This window comes from Caloenas nicobarica, chromosome 2 (assembly GCF_036013445.1).
Source record: "Caloenas nicobarica isolate bCalNic1 chromosome 2, bCalNic1.hap1, whole genome shotgun sequence".
In the NCBI taxonomy this organism is placed as follows: Eukaryota; Metazoa; Chordata; class Aves; order Columbiformes; family Columbidae; genus Caloenas; species Caloenas nicobarica.
In genome coordinates, this window is record NC_088246.1 from 74095926 (window position 1) to 74121123 (window position 25198).

General features: G+C 46.0%; 1 protein-coding gene across 1 annotated transcript in view; it reads right to left on the minus strand.

The window, feature by feature from the left end:
• Nucleotides 1–25198, minus strand: part of BMP6 (bone morphogenetic protein 6) — a 93454-nt gene that overhangs the window by 1656 nt on the left and 66600 nt on the right. The window contains exons 3-6 of the mRNA XM_065627709.1: nt 12510–12658; nt 10212–10409; nt 2388–2464; nt 37–147 (exon numbers count right to left, since the gene is read on the minus strand). Coding sequence (XP_065483781.1) covers nt 37–147; nt 2388–2464; nt 10212–10409; nt 12510–12658 — 535 coding nt within the window. The remainder of the gene's footprint in view (nt 1–36; nt 148–2387; nt 2465–10211; nt 10410–12509; nt 12659–25198) is intronic.

The following is a 25198-nucleotide window of genomic DNA, read 5'->3' on the forward strand; positions in this document are numbered from 1 at the left end:
CCTATTGCTTTGGCATGGAGCTTTCTGGAGACTTACCAGAGTTTGTACAATGGCGTGATTGGTTGCGTTCATATGGGCATTGAGTGGAAATGAGCACTCCCCATCACAGTAGTTGGCTGCGTAGCCCTTTGGAGCGATTATCCAGTCCTTTTTAGGAAATAAACAGAACGTGATTCAAATTAAAAAGTTGCCAGCTTGTACAGACAACTGCATGCAATTAAGAGCAGCTGAAAATTTTCCACTAACTTTTTCTTGAGGGCGAAAATGTGTTTTCACTGAAACTGTTAGGGGTTGGGTTGTTGGTATGGTTTTTGGTTTTCTGGGCTCTTTTTGTGTGAGCCATGACTTTTCCATGGCCACACTAATTTTAATGTCCAAAGAATTGTGCATGTCTACGCACAGCTTAACTGCCACAAATTAAAAAAATTTTATTCCCCAAACTCTTGCTGGGTTGCCTTGTGGGGATTGTGGTTTGGATGCCTTTACGTTCCAACATTTCCTGCAGGTTAGAACTTTCCTAGGTTGAATCACAGCCTCAGCTGGTGTCCCCTCTTGGAGAAAACCATGTATGTGCGTGCATGTGCGTTCACACACAATTCAGCCAGGGAGCTCCAGAACGGGAATATAAAACACTGGTGTGGTGATTCACAGACACTCTACCTTATACTCTCTTACACAGGGATGCTGCTTGTCTGCTCAGGCCACTGTGGGAAGTTTTAGCTGTGTAACAGCTTCCCCACCTCTGCCAGACTCCTAAAGGAGGGACAGGACAGCCGGCCCGAGCGGCATGTGCAAGCAGGTGGCCCTGGTGGCAACTTGAGTGCCGTGCTATGGAAGAAGGTGACTTCACCAATGGGCTAATAAAAAATAAAAAAAATTTAAAAATCACAGCTTCCTTGCCACTAACACAAAAGAAACAAAGACAAAAACATCACCAGTTAGCAGGAGACATTTTGTCTCCCTCAGTGTCAGGCTCTGCAGGTCACCCTGCAAGAGGACGCAGTGCTACACTTCACATGCACATAATTCTGAGACGGTTTCCCCTTTACCTGACAAGAATTAACCTGAGTGAGCTTGAATTGGGCTACAGCAGGCCTGAGCAGCCAGAGACCGTTGCTGCAGCTTTGCTGGCCAAGTTTGATTGCTAACATGAGGATACCTGGGCACAGCAAAACCACCCCTTCATTTTACTGTGCTACCTCACCCATGATTCGCTCCCGGTTAACCAAGCTGCTTGTCATAAGACAGTCACTCTCCTGCTACAGGAGCCAGTACAGACCCTGTAATTAAATTTGTGGTTTAATGCGGTGTAAGGGAAGCCCTCTGCTAAAAAAAAAAAAATAAATAAAAAATTATGGTTCTTCTGAAGGAGACAGCAATGCCCAACAAGCACAGGGGGCTGCTGCCCTGCCTCCATCACCTCCCTACAGCAACTCCGGCAAAGAGCCCTGCTGGTCTGTGGCCTTCCTTTGGTAGCATCTAGCCTGCAACTAGAAAAGTGAAGGCAGTGCCTTCCAGGGCCATGAACTCCACAACTGGAATGGGGTTCCTGCCTGGAAGCAGGGCAAGCGAGCTAAGGAGGAGACGGGAAGATTGCACAAGCAAAAAGAAAAGCCACTAACAAGTAATGGGGAACAGTTATGACTAGTGGACTGCAGCTGACATAAGCTACAAAAAGTGCTGCTGTCCCTCTAGGCTGGGAGAGGACTTTCATGTGTAGGGTACTACAGAAGCAGCAGGGGCATCCTGAATTATAATCTGGTAAAAATATCAGCTGATAGAAATGAGACCTCCCTCACAGAAGTGCTGAATGAAAGAATAAAAAAAAAAAAATTAAAAAAGAGAAGATGATGGCATTTTTTGAAACGTGATGTTTGATGACCCTATGGCCTGGTCCAAAATAACTGACTTGAAACAACTCTCAGGCCTCACGGTGTTGCAACCAAGCCCAGCCTTCAGTCCCCTTACTGCAGCCAGCGCTAATTGTGGGGCAGGGGTGGAAGATTTCAACACAATGGCCAAGGTTAAAATTAGGCTGATCACTAGAAAAAAAAACTTGATTTGGTTAAAATCACTGCTTAACATCAGATTTTTTTTCCTTATCATTAGAGGTACACAGCTATGAGCTGTTGCCTGTACTGTGACTCCTATGAGTGACAGACAATGGCTGTATACTCGAATCTCATGAAGTACCAAGCTTCCTCTGGATCTTATCGAATGTCACAACTGTCAATATTTATTTGCCCTTCCCTGTGACTGGTTTTAGTGAGGAGGCACGAGGGACATTTTAAAGCATAATGGCAGCCTCAAGTGGAATTACGGTGACACTGTTTAGATAACATTTCATAACAAAATGTCTAGTTTACCCAGAGAGAAATATCACACACCTGCCATCCCAGGTCTTGGAAGCTAACGTAAAGCTCATGCTTTCTGCACGCTGTTTTTAAGTCACTGCTGTTGTAATCTGTTAAAAGAGCAAAACAGGAATTTAGAAAGTAAAACAGGCAGAGCATTGCTGGAAGGCACAGCTGGCCAGATGTGTGCACACTGCTGGCTCAGCGGTGAGAAACAGCAAGCTCCCTCTGCAGCCACAAGGATAAGGGTGTTGAGGGACATCCAAAGCAGGGCTGAAGCTTTTAAGATGCTTATGGGAACAGAGGCACCCAAGTAACAGTGACTTGGTTATCATTCCTTCAGCTGCCTTTAATAACTTAACAAGCAGTGCTCGTAAAACACCTCCAGTAAAATGACTTCTTAAAATGACTCCTTTAGCCTGGCACAGGCTATATTCCTGCCGGGTGCTCAAACCCACCCCACTTCCCTGGCTGCGGTTTCCGACGTGTGCTGCCCTAGGTGGTGAGCTCAAAATGCACACACTTACCCAGAGAATTACAAGCCCGGGAAGGTTAATCATCACCTTGTGCCCCTGCGCTGGTTAGCAGAAGTCCCTAAACAGCTAAGATGACGCATCGCCAGCAAAGCCACATCCCCATCCCAATCTGTTCCTCACCCCTAGCCTGCCCTGGACATCACACACGACTCCATGCACCACCTCTGCTCTTGGACCTTTACAAATCATTCTTTGAAAAACAAGCATCTCCTCCCCATAACCTGCTTATTACCAAGAGCTGGCAGGAGGTTTGACATGGTCTCAGTGTTAACTTGCTCCCTAGTGTCAGTGCAGAGACCTTTCCCCTTCCCCCGGCACAATGTAGGAAGATGTTTTGACCACACGCGAGCTGCTCCTGATGGCCCTGCAAAATGCAGCTTTTGACAGCGAGTGGAATTTCCCATTTATATTTGGAAAGAGAGGCGGCTCCACATGCGAACACCTGAAACCGCAGCGAGCGGAGGAGCTGAGCCGTGACAGAAGGGCCTTTCACCCCCGGGGGGCTGCACAAATCCAGCCTGGACAGGCGATGCTTGATCTCCTCACTCCTTGGGCAGCTGCCGGACCCCGGCGCAGCAGCCACAGACGTCACCTTCGCCGTGAGGCGGCTTGGTGACCGGCTACGGCTGCCGAACCCACGCTTTGTGCCCCGTGGGATGGCAGCTACGTCAGCCAAGCAGCGTGGGAGCCCCGGTCCCCGTCCATGCTGGACCCAGACTGGCCGTGTTTTCCTCCAGTGCATTAACCACAGGGGCCTGCTCTCCTCTCGCACGCCTCATTTATAAGTAAAGGCGCTTCCGTCAGCAGGCAGATGCCGCACGCTGATGCTCCTGCCTCCCACTGCACTGGGCCTTTTGGCCAACCAGCCCCCCAGTGCCCCCAGCACGGCTTGGAAGGGCACCCTCCCAGTGTAGCTTTCCTCCAATGCAGCAGCTGGGATACAAAAATATTTTTAGTGACTTTTTCCTTGGCTCTGAATAAGCCTTTCTTTTTCTTCCCTCCAGCACCGCCCTCCCCACCCCCCCAAGTTTGGGAGCTACAAATGCAAATATTTATTCAAAAGAAAAACTATAATACTAAAAGCACATCCAACTGACATTAAGGGCAGCACAAGCATTACAGCTGGGTACGGTTAACACTGAGGTCTGAAAAAACCCTACACCTCCAACCTAGCCTCCAAACCACCTAAGATTAGCGAGTTGTTTTTAGAAGCAGTTTGGGTTTTGAAGGATTGCATTTCAGTCTTTCAATAGCTTCACTTCAATCATGGCTTTAATCAGGTGAGCAGAGCTGGTTAACAGCCTGCTGCAGCACAAACATCCACTCTTTCAGGAGCGCTCACTAGCAAGGATGAAGGTTTCTCTATTCAAGCTTTCCATTTTCAAACCAGACACAGCCTGTAGAAACCAGGGTGTGGTGCTTTTTCTCAGATGAAGCTTTTTAGTCCCTGGCTCAGCCCAGAAGCAAATTTCTAGCATGCAACGTTTCTAAATGATCTGGTCATAGCAAGGCAAAAAAAGAGCAGAAGACACTTTCAGCAGTTAAAGGCTTTCATTTAAGTACCTGAAAATACAACTTCGTCGTTCTTCAATGGGAAATATCTTGTTTGCTTGGGGAAAAAGAATCTGTATTTGACAGGGAGTTAATTTGAGTTGGTCTGTTCACAACCAAGTGGGTGAACTACACTGTGTTCCAAATCCAGCTACAACTTACCCAAATCAGCTCTGGAGAAGGCAAGGGAGACAGAGAAAACGGGAGTGGGAAGAAAGGCTGTGAGCAATCACAAGTCTAAGAAAACGAAGGAAAAAAAGAGCTGCTTAACAAGCTACATGAAACAGACCACATTATGAATGTGTCCCCTCTCACACTGCCTGAAATTGGCCCCTCAAAATGCTCCCCGGTTCACTGGTTGGCAGTCGAGTCACCAGATTCACACATCAAACACCAGCTACTCTCCATCCAAGGCAGACAGAGACAGATCCGCCTCCTCACTTGCCCAAACTCAGCCTTTGCTTGTGCAAAATGTCAACATATTAAACACGCCCTCTCTTAGGATTTGCACTCTGTTAAAATCACCTCATGCTCCCCTGGCCTCTCTTCTTGTTACATGTTTGCCTACCACATCTACTTTAGGGAATGTGCTTTAGCCCATCTTTTGGGATGTTACAGACCTTTAATCAACCCTTAGCAGTGGCTTCCTGAATCAGGGAAAAAAAATGCAGCAATACAGATGCACATAATAACAATCCATTCCCTATGCTTTGGGGCTCGGCATATGCCCTAGAATCACGTACATCCACTTATGAGCCTGAAAAAAGAGGAATCTACACAGTAAAGGGGTTTTGGCATTGAGCTAAAACTCGCTGAGCTACTCAAGTTGGCCTCCAAAATGCATTGTCTCGAAAGCCTGGACAGTACTATTGGCTACTCTATAGATGAGTGTGCTCAACTGTTTTAGCCCAAATTGCTGTTTGAGGTGCTATGCAGTGCAAGACCCAACATCCAAGAGGCAAGAGGGTACGTGTCCCTCCCCGGCAACCCTGCAGAGGGGAGCCAGGAGGGCTGAGAAGAAGCAGCCCGCAGTGGGGGGACGCTGCAAACCACCTTACGCTGCCACGACACGATGTGCGAGGATTGCTTGCCAGAGACCTTCGAAATCTCTGCAAGTTCAGAGAACTGCTTTGGGAGCTCCTATAGACTCATTGTGGGTTTACCAAAATCATATATATATATATTTTTTTTTTCCTGAACATACCAATTCAGAAACACCAGCTTGGCATTTACAGGGCACTGCATTTAATCACACTGCAAACTATTTTGTCTGAAACAGAGATTTAAAAAAAACCCCCAAACCTCTAGTTCTGCACTTAAAAATATCTTCCAGGGCAGCACATTTAGAACAGCACAGTTAAGACGGCTTGTCTCTGTGGCTTGTTTGCACTCAACATTGTCTGCTTTCACCAGAACCCAAGTCTGACTTTCTGTGAGCACAGATGTTTCTCTTAAAGCTGGACACTGGTATTTGCGTTGCTGAAAGGGGAGAGAGAATAGCCTGACCCTAATGGTCTTCCTCCTCCAGATTCTTATGCACCCACCTTAGATTTCCTATAACCTCTCCCACGTTAAGTGCTGGCAAAGAATATATAAATATTTACTGAGGTTGATCCATCTGAGAACACCCCTGCTGCTCCCAAGGTGCCAGCTTACCAAATTCCACATGGTAATTAATTGCTTCTGTGGTCCAAAATAGCTTTGACAGAGGTCTCCAAGGCCACTCCCTTATTCTTGGTGTTTGACTTTAGTGATTTGTCCGGATAAAGCTGGTGTAAACTGATCACACAGTTAGTAACAGCCCACTTCACATGAAAGTGATCTGCTTGGGTGGGAAGAAGGGGAGATGTGGGGCTGACATGGACCCACATGTGAAGGCACAAAGAGAAGCACCGGCCACACCGCCCCAGTCTGCATCCAAGTGCTCTGCTAAAGTGAAGACTGGCTGTGAGATAACGATGTTTACCAATAAGACCCAAAAGCATTTGGCCTTATTTGCCTCCAGTGTTTGTGCGTGCTGCCCTTTGCAGTATTTAGCTCCTGTACATGTGGGGAAATCTGTCCAGAGCCATGCATGGCTGCTGGAAGGAAAGGCCACTTGAAGGGCCTCTCCATTCCTCATGGAGCACCTCGCACCAGTCCTGGAGGCCCTGGGGTGGCTAAAGAGAAGGACCCGAAAAAGGGTGTTGCATGAATTTCACTCAGAAGAGCAAGCGCAGCTCGAATCAGACATTTAAATGCGACTCTCCATAAGGAGGAGCTGATGAGAAGGAATGTTCCTGAAGGGTGACTTGCAGAAGGGGAGGGTTATTGCCACTGGGCAAGGAGACAGCCCCGCACAGAAACCAGCATTCAGGTAACTCATAGAGGAGCTGGCTGTATAGCAAAGCTCTTACGCTCAAGGGTCACCACCTGTCACATGGAAGAAAGTCCCTGTCTCTCCGGGTTAACTAGAGGGTCAGCCCGGAGTCTGAGAGCATGAGCTAAAACCACCACAAGACACAGCTGAGCGAGGGCCTCCAGATCTTGCAGACAACAGCAGAGACACACCTGAACACTCCTCCCACCCACCTCGTTCCTCTGTGTCCTGGGCCAGAGCTGGCATGTGATTTTCTGGCTCAAAAGACAAAAATACTTCATTTTCTTCTTGTTCATCCTCCTTCTGCAGAAGAACAGAGCTTGGCTCTAGGAATGCATTGACGCAGGACCCTATGTCAAAGCACTTTATAACCATGGGGGTTACTCAGTTCTGCTTTATATAAGCCAGTCATAATTACGTGTTTATAATACAGGGAAACAAGCATTCTTGGCGAAAAAATACAGACCATTGGGATTCTTATGCCACAGCCATAACCTTAGCATCTGAGCACTTGGTACTGAGTGCAGGACAAGAACTGCACATCAAAGGGAGCACAGCAGGGTCCCAATCCCACATGCATGCCTTCACGTAACCCCACAGCTCACCAGATCTGGTACCAGCCCAGCAGCACACTTCACGTGCTCCGAACTGCAGGACTGGAAATGCTTTCCATATTTAGATAGTAAATGGGGCTTTTTTAAACTTGCTGCGCCCACACAACCCAACTCACAGCATCTTTTGGGATAGGTGTTCATTTTTGGGCTGAAGAAAGAAAACCCAGTGTATTCACTCACACAGAGGAAGGAAGGTTCAATCTACAAAAAAAAAAAACCAACCCACATCAACACCCACCAGCTGTCTTGCTCTCCAGGAGAGAAACTGCCATCAAGCCCTAATAGGCAGCAGCAATCCTGGCTCAGGGAAGAGCACAGACCAAAAATCGGACAAGATGTAAGATACAGCGACAGAGGAAGATGCGCAGGCAGGGAGATGCACAAAAGGGGACCTCAGCATCCCAGTTCTGCATCCACTTTGGGTCCAGGTGGGTCACGGCACCCTCGAAAGAGCAAGGCAGCCTTCAGGGTAACCCCCAGGCTTGCATTCTGCTTCATCCTGAGGCAAACGCTTCCCCAGCCCTGTCGTGCATCATCAGGGTATAGATGTAGGGACACACACAACTTAGAAAAAATCCCTGTGATCTCTTTAACACTAAAAACACATACTGGTCATTGGTGCCTCTTGGGCTATTAAATCAACCACTTCTTAAGGAGAACAGAGTCTAAGAGTGTCACACTTAGGAAAATAAGCTGATGTAGTCTCTCTTTTCTAAACACAGAAACCAACCAAACGTGCATCCTAACTTTAAATTCCCCTCCTTTCCCCCACCTTAAATCCACAGAGGCTCAACTATACCTTGTTCGCTACAAGTTCCAGGTTTTAAATTAAAGCTGGCTTTGAGCTAGAAGAGCTCAAAAAAGCCCTTGAGACCACAGAATAAGCAGCTGTTTTTTTCTCTTTTTGTCATTTTATAATTTTACAACCTGATGTGTAGTGTAGTCTAGAAAGCAGCGATGTAAAAATCGCCCTTTTTGCCCAATATATGTGCTCCTTCTGGAACTTTGAATCACATCGCCTGCTGTAATAGTGGTGAAAATCTGTTTTTAGCACTGCAAAGCTCGCGGAGCTAGGGAGAGAAAGTCAGAGCCTATCCTGACTCCACTACCAGTGCTATGAAACAGCAATGCAGTAAGTGGCTTTCCCAAAACGCTGTGCATATATTAAAAAAATTGGCTTTTGGGATGGAGTGCAGCAGCTGAGCCCACCTGAGTGGGAGAATTGCATGCTGCCTGTGTAACAGCTGGGCTTATTGCTGATAACACCCAGGTGAATAAACTACCTTGGCAAGCTCATCATATGGGAAAGTAACGCAGCAAGCAGCTGTGATGCCCGCCTTTAAAACTGCAGCTTGGAGACCCCAAGGAAAACCAGGACCAAAGTGTGTCTCAGCAATTGTGACCGACAGACGACTGCAGGGCTGGCAGGGGCTCTCACGTCAGATTAGAGGATAACTCCTCCGGCAACGCCACGCTGGCACTGGCTGGCCTCCTGCGGGGAGGTCAGGCTGCAGGACCAAGGCGCTTCTCCTGCCCTTATAATCCGTGAAGTGACATTTCACATCCAACTGAGTCCGGCACGTGCACGGCATGGCAAGGGAACCCACGGCCACGCTGCGGTGTGCACCGTGGGGACATGCAATGGCTGCTAGTGGCCACCTGCTGCTGGCACGCACTAGCCCAAAGGGCAAGTCCATCACCACACTGGGCTGGAGCAACAGGGCTGCACTGGCACAGGGCCGTGCCCAAAGCCTGCCCACCAACCCTGGAGGGGGTCCCACCCTGGCTCAGGCTCCCTGCAGGCTCCCAGCGCCATGGCCAGCATGGGCGACCTCAGGTGCAGCATGGCTAGCCCACAACCCAAGCATGCAGGAGCAGGGGACAGCCTATGGATTCACACCATCTAAGTTTTGGCAATGCTGGCTCAAGTCTGGACATAAACTAAAAAACACAGCTGCCTCTCTTCTTTGGGGTATAAGTCATTTCTAGACACGGGAAAAGCAGGGATCCTATTGGAAATGAAGGGGGCAGCATAAGCAAATTAATCAAGTAACTTGGAACGGGCTGGAATGTTTGAGAGGAAAGAAGGTACTCAATGAACGAACGACTTGTAGTGCTTTGATGAGGGGCAGAGCATCTGTAGAACAGACAAGATGTAGAAGACAGGATACGCTCGATTTGTGTCAAAATTTCAGAGTTATCCTGTTGTCCCACCAGCCCACACCTGCACTCACAAGGCTGTTGTACAACACCTGCAACACACAACTTTTCCATAGCAAACAGGCAAGCCTCTTTGCCTGCCTGGAAATGCACTTCACCATGTATACACTGCTGTTCTCACAAGGAAAAAAAAATGGATCTTGAGCTTTTCTACCAGGGTTTATCCAAAGAAAACTGAAAGAGGACTCTGCTGGAAATGCATATGTGCAATACCATAAATCTCAGTGTACGCAGAGATGGAATCTTTTAAATATTGCATTACATGTGGCGTAATTCTAGGGAAATAATGGATAGCAAGCAACCTACAAGCACAACATTCGGAGTTAAAACACCTCCCTCCCCGAATGCAATAGCTGCGACTTCACATGAGGATCTGGACTCCACCCTAGATTCAAGAGGACTCCTGTAAGTCTCATTATGTGAGACTACCTCTCCCATCCCCGTGCAGGTGTAACCTGTTCCCCAAGGAAGAGCATCCCACCTCACATCCCTCTTCTTGCTTTTGCACTCCAAAACAAATAGAAATATTACAAGAAGTTGCCTCAGCTTCCAGATAAAACGGGTGTTGCATGATTACCTGTGACTGTAGACACCCTGGAAACATCCTGAGCCTGGGTGGAACGGTTCCGACTCTGTTGCCTGCGCCTGCTCGTTGCTGACCTGGTGGTCCGAACGTGAACTTCGCTCACTTTGAAGAAGGCCACCATGAAAGGCTGTTTGTCATATGGGCCATCTCGGCCTATGAGGCCTGCTTCTCTGGGATTCACGCTGAAACCTTGAAATCAAACAGAAAAGTGTTAGAGAAATAGTGCTGTTGGATTGCTTCTTCCAGAATCACGGCATCCCCACGAGCAGTGTTTCCTTTCCTCTTGCTCACGCTCTTCTTCTTTTATCACTAAACACTCCCCTCCTGCCACCTTGACATATAGACTATTTTTTACAACAGCATCGCATCCATCCTGGACAAGAGGCTCCACTGCAACACCTGGCTCCTTGGTACCCTGTGGCATCTCTACTCTGGTTTAGGCATTAAGCAGGTATACAGATAGATATATAAAATGTAGAGCCCAGATGTCTCAGGAAATCAGTTCTGCTGCCTGTGAAACATAAGGAGTAGAGAGGGCATTAAGAGACCTGGGGAAAGCAGAGGGCAAAGAGATGTAGTGCTTTTGACAGGAACATAGGGATGGGCTGTCAGCCCATCTAGGGAGGTAGAGGCTGGCACTAACATTTCCCCAGGGAGAAGAGTGGACAACCCTTCCGGTCTCATTTGACCCCACAGGTGTACCAAAACCCAGGACAAAGTCATAGGAAGAAAATATAAGGTTGAAGAGTGGTTCCTATAAAGCAGCGGTGTCAAACTCATTTTTACCGGGGACCACGTCAGCCTCACGGTTGCCATCAAAGGGCCGAATGTAATTTTAGGACTGTATAAATGTAACTACTCCTAGGTTTATACAGTCCTAAAATTACATTCGGGCCTTTGAAGGCAACTGCGAGGCTGACGTGGTCCCCGGTAAAAATGAGTTTGACATCCCTGCTATAGAGGAAAGATGTCCCCGTCACCTTTTTGGTCACCTTCTGGTCATCTAGATCCTCTCCTTCCCCACCACTTATTTTCCAACACTCAGTCTCATATGCTCTTTTGCATTCTCTTCTCTCCTTTTCCACCTTTCCAAGTTTCTGTGGGCTGTGACGTGCTATCATTGCAGCAGCCATGGGAGGGACCAGCCCCACACAGCGACCACATTGCTTCTCCAGCACAGGGCTCCCACCTCAGGTTTTGTGAGATCCCAGCAGCGATGGCAGCCGCAGCAGCCAGCAGGGCTGCCATAAACCCACGTGGGGAGGCGCATACCTAAAACGTGCCACCTTCTTCTCACCTCTAAACCTTACCCCACCTGGGATCCCACCTCCATGTCCCCTTCTACCTCCCAACTCAGGAACCGGGACCCTACCCCAGCCTGCCTCCACCACCTCATCCTGGTACTGTTTCGAGATGCCTGAAGGACATGTCTGTCATGGGACAGCCAAGAATCATAGAATATCCTGAGCTGGAAGGGACCCACAAGGATCACAGAATCACAGAATGTTAGGGATTGGAAGGGACCTCAAAAGATCATCTAGTCCAATCCCCCTGCCAGAGCAGGAACACCTAGGTGAGGTTACACAGGAAGGCGTCCAGGCGGGTTTTGAATGTCTCCAGAGAAGGAGACTCCACAACCTCCCTGGGCAGCCTGTTCCAGTGCTCTGTCACCCTCACCATGAAGAAGTTTCTTCTCATATTTAAGTGGAACCTCTTGTGTTCCAGCTGGAACCCATTACCCCTTGTCTTACTGTTGGTTGTCACCGAGAAGAGCCTGGCTCCACCCTCGTGACACCCACCCTTTATATATTTATAAATATTAATGAGGTCACCCCTCAGTCTCCTCTTCTCCAAGCTAAAGAGACCCAGCTCCCTCAGCCTTTCCTCATAAGGGAGATGCTCCACTCCCTTCATCATCTTCGTGGCTCTGCGCTGGACTCTCTCCAGCAGTTCCCTGTCCTTGAGCTGAGGAGCCCAGAACTGGACACAATATTCCAGATGGGGTCTCACCAGGGCAGAGTAGAGGGGAAGGAGTCCAACTCCATGTGTCTGAGGGTGTTGTCCAGTCTCTTCTTGAACACTGTCAGGCTTGGGGCCGTGACACCTCCCTGGGGAGCTGACAGTCCTCAATTTGTGCCCTCAGGGGCTTTGCTCAAGTTGTTGGCTACGGCTGCCTATGAAGGCAGGGTGCTCACTGCCCACATCACAACTGGACTCTGTTAGCACCACTTCTAGAACAGCATCCAAGACGCTCGCGAGGTTCCTCGCATTAACTGGCCTGTAACGTACCGTCCCGTGTCACCACGCTCAGCTGCAGTCCCATGTTGTGCTGAGGGTTCATCACCCACATGTTACTGGTGGCAGTGACGTCAAACTCCAGCCAGCCCTCCTCCGAGGCCCACACCGCCCGCGTGTCCAGCAGAAACAGGTCAGAGGCCCTGCAGAGGAGAAGCGTATTGACACAATTGTGATGTCTGGGATTTTCTCCCCCGGCTTTCACTGTTACAGAAACAAGAAAACCTGAAATACGTAAAAGTGATGTTAATAGCTACCAAAAAAAAAAAAAAAAAAGTAGTCTCCAAAATCTGCCTGGTTTTATCTAGAGTTTTGCCATGAGATGCACATAATTCTGCATGTGAAATTTTGGGATTACGAAAGCTTTTCACCATTTTTGAGGCTGGAGGAAAGCAATCCTAGCCCTTAGGTCTGGGTGTTTCTCCACCGGCAAGGGATTCGTAAGCAACTCTTCTTCCTGAAGAGTCCAGTGCCAGCTCTGGCAGGACAGTGGTCAAAGTATCTGCATTTCCAGGCATTCAATGGCTTTTGTCAAAGGGGTTTTGTGGTTTCAACCCACATTCCACAAAACAGATCCACCACAATGCAGAAAAAAAAAAAAGTCACCTAAAAGTCACCTAACAGGCCAAGCATCAAACAGTGAAGGAAAATGAACCTCTAAAGGCCTCTAAAGACATTTTTCTGAGGCTTATCAACAGGGATTAGTGCCTTGTTCCAAGGCTGTTGATACTCAATCTCTTTCACGGGCTTCAGCTTCAAATGCTCTCAAGCCTATACCTTTTCTGCAGCATCAAATTCCCACCAAAACTCAGTTCAATGAAATCAGCTGGAGAAGCACCCAGAGAAATCCCATGTACATTTTCTTACTGTATTATAGTCATAACTTCCCTGCGCAAGAGAGCTACAATTCCTATCCCTTAACCTGTGACCATCAGCACAAAATGGATACCAGATGAAAATCCCATCTTCACTTGTCTTTCCCCTGGATGTTTTTTTCTAACAATAACCTAATGGAAATGAGAAAACAGGGTACCTGTCCCTGCCACCCATCAAAGGTTAACTTCAGAAAAAAAATTTTTTTGATTGAGTTACATTTTATTTTTGGCCAACTGTTATGTCATACTGCCCAGCAGCTTGGTTTGCATGAGATCACACATGGAAAAATAAGCACTTAAGTATATTAGGGCTCCTAGTGCGGCTATTTTTACAGCGTGCAGGCTTTCCTCCACCTCACTGGTAGCCGCACACTCTGTGGTTGACTCAGCAGCCTTTCCCACAGGAGCCTTTGCCACCGCTCCTCCAACGGGAAGAGGGTTCAGGAACAACTCTGACCTTCACCTCCAACAGCAAGCAGCAAGTGGCTGGGGCTGGCCAGCTGCTAAGTGTTTTGGAAACCCTAAGGCTGAAAGATTTGGGCTTTCCCAGGCAGGGTGTGTAAACTGAAGCATTGCTTAATCACAGAATCACAGAATGTTAGGGATTGGAAGGGACCTCGAAAGATCATCTAGTCCAATCCCCCTGCCAGAGCAGGAACACCTAGGTGAGGTTACACAGGAAGGCGTCCAGGCGAGTTTTTTTAAAGGAGACCACAAACAGCAGCTGCAGCTGAGACCACTCTTCCCCTCTCCAGGTTTAAGAGAGGAACGAACTGCTAGATCATTCTCACATCTAAATGTGACTTACCCATTGGTCCTCTCCAATGCTTGAAATTGATTATATCTGAAAATGGGTTTTCCTAGCACCTGTTCTGACCTTCCCCCTCACACCAATTGCCTTTTGGTCTCCTGTCCCACTTGCCCTCCTCTAAGTGCCATACTCTCCCTGGCACTCACCTGCTCCAGACAACGTCCCACTAAAGCCTCCAGACTAGAGTAACTTTGGCATTATGCCCTCAACAAACCAAACCTGTGGCTACAGAGCCACTGGGTATGCTCAGAGCTTCATTCCTAGTGCCTTGCACTTTGGGAAGACACTTGGAAATCGGAAAGCTGTAAAGCTGGAAAGAACCACATGGCATCATCTAGCCCATTCCCTGAACCCCAGGCAGGATCAACTATACCCACGTGACTCCTGAGAGATGTTTTCCTGACCTGATCTTATAGATTTCCAGCCTCAGGAACCCTACCATCTTTCCAGGAAATTGAATGGGTTTCACTTGAAGCACTTTATTTTTTTTTTCCCCCCATAATACAGGGTGTTTCAAAAAAAGATGGACACAATATGTTACAATTACACAAAAATTTACAAGTGTTTTAATGAGTTATCAAGTTTTAGTAAATTTGTATTAATGCCCTATGTTACCTCTACCTGCTGTACAGACAACATCAAGATGATAGTTGATAGTTCGTGGTTACAGAGATGTAGTAATTTCAAATTTCACCTTTTTGAAACACCCTGTATCTAACTTAAATGCTACAATAACCTCTCCTTATCAAAACAACATTTCAGTCTTTCCTTGTAAGGCATGTTTTATAGACTTTGTCTATTCTCGTTGCTCTTTATAGACCAAACTCTTATCTAGATCTCCCCCATGCTGAGTACAGTGGAAGGATAATCATGATGCGTCCCACAGACTATGCCTCTACTCATACATATCAGAATATGATTTTGGCTTCTTCGCAGAACTCATACTGTTAATTCATGTTCACCTTGTGATCCACTATAATCCTTAGATTCATGCTGCTGAACCGCAAAGGAACCCAGTCATTTCCTACGGTGTATTTACATCACTGATTTTTCACGGCCAAATGCAATTCTTCTCTGCACCAAATCACACTTCCCCCTCCGCCCCGATTGAATCTCCATCATTATTAGATTACTTAAATTATGGACTTGCCTTCAAGTGGGTCTCCCCCATTTAGCGTCCTCCACAAATGTAATAAGCAAACTGCCTGATCAATGTACAATTCTACCAAACGAGAATGCTCCATTTTATCTCAGCATGTCAAACTCTCTTTGGAAATATTTGAATTCCTTTGTAAAATGCAGAAAAAAATGGACAACTGGGTTTTCCAATCCAGTTAACTCTTTGCAAAAAGATTCCTACAGGACTGGTTTTCAATTAGCTCTGCTATTCAGCTGATTCTTGCATTGTTTGACTGGATGAAGCCACCACTGAAGGTTCACCCCACAGGTATTGTAGGTCATTGTAGTAATTCCAGCAGGTAACACATCCTATTACTTTCTGATCAAGTCTGTTTTCAATTAATGTTTGTCACTCAAACTTCACCAAGTTGCACAAAACTGCAAGTAATCTCTCACTAGTTTTGGTTTTGGCATGAAGGTTTAAAAAAAATATTCCGTCACTTATTTCCGAAGACAAAATCAGCGGGAAAAAAAATAATTTATTCACATGAAAAAGAATCCCAACTATTTAACTGAGTCTTTAACCACTCCTTTTTTTTTTCTTTTTTCTTCCAGAATATAAATGTTGTATGTCTTTTCTCCTAGAAGGAAAATAATCTCAAAACTAGCCAAGCAGTAAGTACTTGAAAACTGCTGCCCACACAGGCTTAATAGAGATTCTGAGCTTGGCAACAAAATCCCCTGGATTTTTTGTCTGCAGGGAACACACTTTCTCCTCCTTTCCCCCTTGGTAAACCAAATGCCATGTATCACCTGAGGGGAATCTGCTCTTCCCTGCAGCCATGTGGCTGAGAAGAAATGCCCTTGCTACTCCTGCAAAAAAGCCGTACGATGTCTGATCTTGGAATGAAGACCGGGACATCTCCAGGGCTGGCCCCAGGTGGAATGGAAAGAAAATCTAATTAGATGGGGAAGGGTGAAGGATTTGCTGCCGTTGTTGGGGGGGATACATGGACATGCAAGGACGCGCTGGAGAGAGACCCTGGATGAAAGGAAAAAGTCTGCAGAGTAAAGGCAGTAGAAAGTACCTCTGTGAATCAGGCTCATTATTCCCGACTCAGCATCCCTCTGCTTCTAGAAGTAGTTGGGAAACCACTGACATCTTCCTGCACCGATGGCTCACAGAGAGCCACAATCTGCTCCTGCTGCCACTTGTGGCAACACGGCTTCCAAGAAATGTGGTGACAGACATCAGTGATGTGGATCCCACACTTTCAGTCTTGCATCAAAGTTCACAGGGAAACGCAGCCATGACTGGAATTTCCCTCCCGCCCCCCCCAGTTCTGTTTTCTGAAGACCGTGGAAAACACATTTATTCTATTCCTCTCCCACTAGTGCTGCAAAAGAAAGATGGGGAGCATGAGAGCTAAAGCTGCTGCACAGCCTTATTGCCCTTATCACCACTCCTGCTGCTGGACTGTTGGCTGATTTTGGCAGGGACCACTCTTGCCATGGGTGTTTGCTTAGCAGGTCCACACTCCATGGCCTGACCTGTTGCAAAAGCTGGAGCACATACACACAGCAGACAAGCAGGGGACTCCTGCAAGCCAAAGAGCAGTGCTGGATAGAGGAAAAAAAATCATCTAAAAGCAGCAACTAAACCTGGTGTGGACAGTTGACCCTCACTGGTATATGCATCAGCTTCTCATCTGCACAACGAGAACACCACCACTAACTTTGCCTTACAGCCATGTCAAAAAAAGAAATATTTAGGAAGCAGTCAGATACCGTGCTGAAGAGTGCTACACACAAGCAGATGCAAGCCAATAGTCAAAGTGAAATCTGAAGAGTGGACAAGAAGGTGAGAAACGGATCATATACCAAGCAAGTTGCATGAAACAAAGTATTGAATTTCTAGTCATTAAGTGATGACATTGATCCCGTGCAGTGAGGCGGGCAGTGGCCTTCCAAGAGGAAGCACTCAACCACGTACACGGTCACATCAATGGAAGGATTCTGAAAACTTCAGCATTTGAGAATAACAGGCAAGACGGTACCTGAGGGAAACGGGAAGGGAGCATGAAGAATGGGGAAAACTAGAAATACTGGAAGAAATGCATGAGCCAGCACCGTTGAGCAGAGTGGAAGGAATATCTGCTCTCAGCACAGGCTGAAAAAAGTCCATAGGTTTCATGCCAAAGCAAACCCTCATGTCAAGGACATCACAGGACCTCTGGCACCTGCACAGAAGGACTTTCAGATTCAGTGTACAGAAGAGAAATTTTATCACCAAAAGAGGCAGTTTCTTAAAATCCTCTCTGACTCAACCTGCCTTTGGGTTTTTATACAGCTACTGTCATCTCATTGTCACTATGGTACCTGACAGTCTCATCTTTATTTTCAGTGTGCTTAACCATCTGGATGAGTTCACTTAATGACTTCCATAATAAGGGTATTAACCATAGATTATTAAAGGGATGCAAGTGAATGGGAGAAACTGAGGCAATGAGCTGATACAACTTTCCAAGACAAGAGAAGACATTAAATAGGAAAAAGATTCCCAGCTCGAAATAGGAGCATTTTGTTCTGGATCAGGGCCCTGAAGTATGGTCTCAAGTCCCAGGAAACAAACGGGAGTGTTTCCATGGCCTTCATAAGACTCTGGAGGAGGACGGAGAAACAAAGGTCAGCACAGCAATCACCAGTGGCTGCGATAAACAGAAGGAAGTACACAGTTTACAGGAGAAATATGGCCTGTGTAATTCAGAAGGCAGGATTTAGGTCCAGTGTCCTCAGAGAGCAAGCTGATTTTTCAGATATAAATATCAAATACGACTACTATTCTTAACGCCGGCATCCCAACCATGTACTCAGGGCACTTATAGGAGAAACAGCTTGCATTTAACTTTAGTGCTTTTCCCCTGTAAGATAAATATTTTGTTAACTGAAACCTCTGTGTAAACCTTTCAACGAAATGTCTCTAGGTGTCAATTCTCTTTAATTGAACACTAATTATATTAGAATTTAGTCAAATTAGTAACCAGGTCAAGTGGTTAATCTTAGTTACTATACTTAGTGAATGTTCACATTAAAATAATTCCTCTGTTCTGGGTACACATTACAACATGGAACTTTGCTACAGGAAAAACACCAAAGCTATAAAAAGCTGAATTTAAAGAAGCATCTGTTGAATTAGGTTTTTTACTTTCCCACCCTCCCTGGCCCTCTTTCCCTAACCGGGCAGAAGTTTCACCAGGGAGACAGTGAGAACAAACAGAAATCTCACCTTCAAAATGACCAAGTTAAAGGTCTCGTATTTTAATTACAGACCTCGGAACAATATTTTTGGCCTCACTTCAAAGCTCGCAATTACCCAGGTGTTTAAAGGATTGTTACGCATCAACAGCCATTTACCAAAGCATTAATTACTCTAAGTCTCTAAAACTTTCCTCAGCTGAACCTTTTTGTTTACTTTTCTTCAAAGACAAGTTGACATAATAGTCTAGACTGCCTAGCAGCAGTTTCTCAAAAAGGAATTTTGCACAGAAGTGTGTGGGATTTACACTTTAATTAACGCACTTTCTAAATACTCTTCTGGTACCTCAGGATCTGAGTCTTTAGTTCGCACTGACATCAACCTTCTGTGAAAATTACGCTGCATATAGCAAACTAGCAAGATCATTTGCTCTTATCCATGAACGACGGACTAATAACTGGACTCACAACTGACTCAGTCTTAGAGTTGAACAGAGCTCCACACTGATAAAACCTTGAAATCACAGACTTTTCAAAACCATAGACCCAACATATTTCAGTAGATGTAAGCACTACTTTGAATTTAAAGAAGTGTTTATTACTTATAGAACAGATTGTATATGGAGCTCGCACAGCATGAGGTACTGCCAACAGATGCAATACAAAACCTTAACAACTTAGTATGTCTAAATGACTATTACTCCAAAGATTTAAAAGCACCGTACAAAATCCAATCAATCAGCACTCGCTCGTACAGAGAGCCCCAGGCAGGGGAATGCCAGCACCTGGAATAAGCTACCATGGAAAGCAAAGGCAGTCTCCATCATTTTATGAAAAGAAGTAAGGCTGAGTTTAACTGTCCTGAAGTAGCTATTACACCATCTATGGGCCAGAGGATGAGGAGAGGCATGCACATCCCATAAGAGCTCCTTAGAAATGAGGAAGGGACTATCAAGCGCTGTCAGCCACAAATGAAGTTACTTCCAAGGTGAAATAGATAAACCAGCAACTGGGTACTAATTTGTAGGGACTGACAGCCAGAGGAGGAAAAAGCACAGAGCAATGATGCCAGGTCACTCTGGAGGGAGTCTGCAATTTGGCATAGGGAGAAGAGAGACAGCCTGGATGCAGCCAGACATTGGGACCCAGGAGAAGCGACAGGCAGGTGAGCTCAGCTGCTCGCTGATGCCCTACTAGCCCCATACCCCCAGCACTCTGTCTGGTAAAACCTGCCCCTGTGCTGAAAAAGCTGCTCTGTATCACTGTGTGCATCACCCGCGGAGGTAAAGTCTGCAGGGGTGGGCGGTTAAGCCTTGTAGACTCACTGGAAGAGCAGCAGAGTGAGACATCTCTTTCAAGGTGGCATCTGGCAGAGAGCGGAAGATCAGAGCCTAGAGCTCGAGGATGTGATCTCCCTGTACCAAGACTGCAGGAAGCTCAGCCTACAGGCTGTGATAATCCTCAGCAAAGACAACACTGATATTTGAGTGCAAAGGTGTCCCCTCACATCCAGCTCAGTGTCTTGAGCTTCACAGCTCTGAGGAATGAACATTTTACCAACAGGAACAGTGAAAAAATAAAAAAATCACCCCAAGTCACAGGTATAGGAGATTTATTTCTTATTTCTTTGACTGTGATTTAATGAGACTACAGGGTATTGTAGCTGTAGTGATGGCTACAGTACTATACCTCAGAGTTTAAATGCAGTTTGAGGCATAAAGATGAGGGAGAAGGCAAAGGGGTAGTATTTATCTTTGTCCTTTAGGAAAAATGTCGACATAAGGTACTGATATGGTATTAAGTTCTGGCAGAAAAAGTCAGCTGGATGCAGAACAAGTAAGTTTAATCCAGAATAAGTTTAACTTTTAAACTACTAAAAACCAACCACCCTAAACCACAACAAATCACATACGCACAGCGAGAGTTGAACTGAAATGTGGACAGACACTTCTCTATATCATCATGGAAACAGCTCTATCATATACAAATATATGCACACTATATACAAATCCGACCCCAACTTGAAACAGATTGATGCTAGCGTTGTTATTTGTATTACACGACCCATTCCAAAACCCAGTTGAGGACAGTTATTTATTTTCTAAGCTATAAACACTGCCGGCAAATCAATTTGCCCTTTAGATTAGAAGCTCGGATCACATTTGTATAAATATCCCGTTGCAAAGAGGAAGACTTTATTACCACTGTAACTGGCAGCTAAAAAACCAACGAGTGCTTTAACCCTTAAGGAACTGTGTCCAGTAGAAAGACATACTCCCCAGGTGGTCACTCTGCAGGGCACACCTATGTCCACACATGTCTTATCATACAGGAGGAATCTTCCTGCACATCAAGTCTTCATATTGCATTCTGGGTGAAAAAGAAACTGTTTAATAAACTTAGACCATTAAGGTACCATATCTTCCTTTGATCACTAACACAGGCCACTGTGTTTTTCATAGATCCGTTGTTTGGACAGTGTGGGAGTGTTTTGAGGTCTGCATTAGCAGGATATTTACACTTGAAAACATACTGATGATCCAAACCAAGGACTAACATCTTTGATCAACCATAAACTGCCTTCTCTAGTCCTGACCTGACACCTCTCTGGGCGAGAGCAAGGAAGCTTTGAGAAAGAAAAAGAAATTAATGAGCTGTTTCCAGGGGAAAACTCATTTCTTCCCTTCCCACGCGAAGGTCTCGCTTACATGGCAATCCACTCGCAAGAGGTATCAGAAGTCACAGAGGGATTTGCTGGTCCATCCACAAAACCAGTCCTACACCCTAGAAACCCACCCACATGCAGGGCTTAGCTGTGCATCGGTACCACCGAAGGGAGGAGAGTCGAGGCAGTGCAGCTCCTGCCTCCTGAAACTCAGCACCCCCTCAGATACGGCCAAGGTGGGACAAGCCCCTGGAAGCTGAGGCCACTTGTCTTCCTAAACTGGTGTTGCAGCAAACCTCTCCGCTTTCTGCACACACCAAAGGGAAAAAAAAAAAATTCTGCCCTATCCTTCAAAGAGCACAGTTTCTTAAACTCTGGGGGGTCAGAAGCCCAAGGGCAGCAGCGTCCGGCGGATGCATCGCCCGTTCCCCCTCCCGACATCACTCCCTACAGCCCATTTCAAAACCCGGAGTCATTCCCCTCAGAGCAAACCAGATGTCACCTCGACCTTGTTCGGTGAAGCCTCTTCTCCACACAAGCCAAAGTGCATTCTGCTGACGGCTGGCCACAAGCTTGACCTATCCTGAGGATTTCATTAATCTCTTCGTAGCGTCCCACTGACAACTCCAGCAGTTTGTGTTATGACAAAACGTGGCCATTAACCGTGGTTGGTTGAAAAACAAAAGCCTAGTTTCTAGGTGCTATTTTTTTTACCTTACAAAAGGGTGGAAGGAATGGGGAGATGAAAATATTACTGACACAAGTGAGTCAGTATTAAAATGTTTTCTTTTTTAACAGAGAATGTACTTAGACCACACTGTCCTCAATGTGCATTTCACTGCCTGGAAAGCCTCCGCGAATATCGTTTTCATATTTCAGATGGTTTTGAACAAGGAAAAGGTCAAATTTCTCACCAAAGGTGATGTCATTTCAATCAGCATTGATGTCTGATCGTTCACACTCTCCCTACGTACACCCCTATCTAGGAGACAGTCTTGAATAGGCCCATGAAATCCTTGCTTTTAGCCTTGTCTACAGTAGCATAATTCAGTTTGATAATTCAGTAACTGGCAGAAATTTTAGCCTCAGGCTTGGTTTTGTTTTTAGCCATCAGGGAACGGCCAGCAGTGCCTTGAAATTCCATGCAGCAGCGCACACATCTGGGCTGGAGTCACACGCTTATGCTCTTACTGTCCAGATGAGCTTTTTTTCCTTTGCTCAAGTAATACTGAATTAAGCCACTTCATTACACTTAATCGGAGCCAAGGGATACTTCCAGGCTGTGAGCTTTGGTGAAGATTTGTATTCACTGAATCTTTCTCTAAACTCCTGCCCTCCCAAACTCATTTCTTTGAGAGGAGCAAGTAGGTTTCCTTTTTCTTTATATATTTTCCCTCAGAGGTGCATGGTACCTTTCTCCTGCAGATTGCTGGTTTAAATCCACACATGCCAGTTGTCCTGTTAAAAATTATTTGTGCCCAGAAGTATTTTATTAGCTACCAGTAATCGCCTCAGACAACTGTTAACCTCATAAAAGCCAAGATTAACATGGTGACTTTGAACTTTCTCTGGAGACTGCCAACATTGACTGTGCAAGCGTCTTCTGTGGCCTTCAGAGATGAATTTTGCCGACCAGAAGGAATATTTGTCAGCAGACCAAGATGAAAAAGGGTGCTCCGTAAACTCCTTCTGTTTTCACCTACTAGTTCACCAGCTAGACTTCAGAATCTGTACAGATTCTTCCTTATGCAATAAGATGTCACCAAATGTCAGGAAATATCAGGCTGTTATTCAAACCATTAGTTCAAAGGAAGTGTGACACAACTTTTTTAGGTTTTGGTTTTTTTTTTAAGTCAAAGGCAGCTGTTATTTTCTGGCTCATAAGATATCTGCTAAAACAAAACAGAAGCTTTACAAATATGTAGCAAGTTCCTTCAAAAAACAGTCCTTCTATTGTAATTTAACCTCCTAGTGTTCTCAACCAGAAAATAAAAAATTATATTTCAAGTTAATCCACTGAAGCAAAAGAGCGAGAAAAAAGCACTTAGGATTTTTTTTTTACCACTACTAAAAGCAAGCAAGTGAATTAATGATCAAAAACCAAAACCGCTCAAAGAATACAGCTCCTTAAGGCATACCAGAAGAATCTGAGGCATTTTTCCCCTCCATGCAGAGACTTTAGTGAACAGCTAGATACAACTTTCTAGTATTTGTTTTCAAGAATGCTCGCAAGCCAAAGTCTACCAAGTTCACCAATATGGTTGCGTGTGAATCTGTAGCAGCGGTAGCCTATAGAGTCAGAACCTCAACTGAAGAGTGACAGTGACAACCAAACCTGACACTGAAGAGTGGCAAGCAGCTTCTAATATCTTATTTTAACTGTCTTTTAACATCTGCATATTTTTAGTTTGTAGAGGACAATTAATACAGATGACAATTTTATATACAGATACATAGAATACATACGTATCTATGTATTTATACACGAGCACACATTTTCATATATGCTTTTGTATTTTACATGTACATGAAAGAGTCCTTTAAGTTGAAAGGAAAAAGGGTGGAAAAGGGCACATCCTTTTTACAGCTGCAAGAATCTGTGAGCCACGTCTGGCCCACCTCTGTGCAGATGATGCGACAAGTCCCGCGGACTCATCCGATGCGACAAGTCCCGCGGACTCATCCAAAGGGCAAGTTTCTTTAGCCTAGCATCTCCCTCCTTCCCGCCAGTAAAAATAAATAAATAAAGAAGAAAAAGAAACAGAAAGGGAGCCTTGAGGGACTGCATGAGTCAGAGGTTAGTAATGAACTACAGACACTCATCCCTGGGTCAGCGGTTCACGCCCAGCCCATGTTAGGAGGGACAGGGAATTGCTGGCAGCCTGGACCTGGAGGAAGCCGCTTTACGACTCCCAAGTCCCAACATGAGGATGCCCTCGGCGCAGCCGCCAACAGTGGCAGGAGGGACACAATGGAAGGGAACTGACAGACCCAAAATACTCGCCAGCTCTGGAGAGAGACCACCCTGGCAAGCCCCACTCGAGCTGCTGCCTATGTTCTGTTTGGAGGGAGGTCTCCAGCACCCAGTGATGCCCAGCACCTGCAGATGCCGAAGTGCCCAGCGCCAAAGGACGTGTGTTGCAGCTTCACAGCACAATCCGATTTTGGCACGTTTCTGGTGTGGTGTTTGAAACAAAGATACGAGGTGCCAGCATCACTGCCGCACACAGCCTCTTTCAGAACGAGTCTGCAAATTTGTAAGGAACAGGGTATGTTAGGGGCTGTACTTGGTATCCTGTACTTCATTCTCTTTCCCGCAATGCTTTACTTGCTTGCTCAGTATATGCTGAAAAAATGTTATATACACGTAAAAGCTGACAGTTCTCCTACACTGTGCCCTGCTTTGGTGACTGACATAGAGCAGCATTATCGATCGCTTTCATAGCCACTTGGCATAGGTTCTCCTCCAGCTCCAGAGGTGGGATCTCTACTTGTGAAATCTGAAACAGACCAACACTCACCATGTTTTATTCAATGTGGCTCTAAATGAACAACACAGCTAACATCTATGACATCTGCATGACCATCTGGACTTCCACCAGCTCTGCAAGTGGGCACTGATATCACACCCTAACCAGCAAGCACATCACCCCAGGAGGCAGTCCAGCAACCCGCAACTCGAAGGACAAAGGGAACACAGACCTTCTAAAACTAACACCTTCTTCCCCATCACCTGTATACCCAACTATTTCTCTCCATTTCCCCAGAGGTCACACTCCACACAGAACCACCACTAGCTATTTGACGTTGCCCTCACAACAGCAGATCATCAAAGGTGGATCCCACCAAATCGGTACCAATGGAAAGGCTGGAGAAAGGAAAACACCCAGGAAACCTTTGAACTTTTTAAAAATACTGCTGCTTCTGATTTCTCTTCCTGCAGCAGAGATGCAGTGAC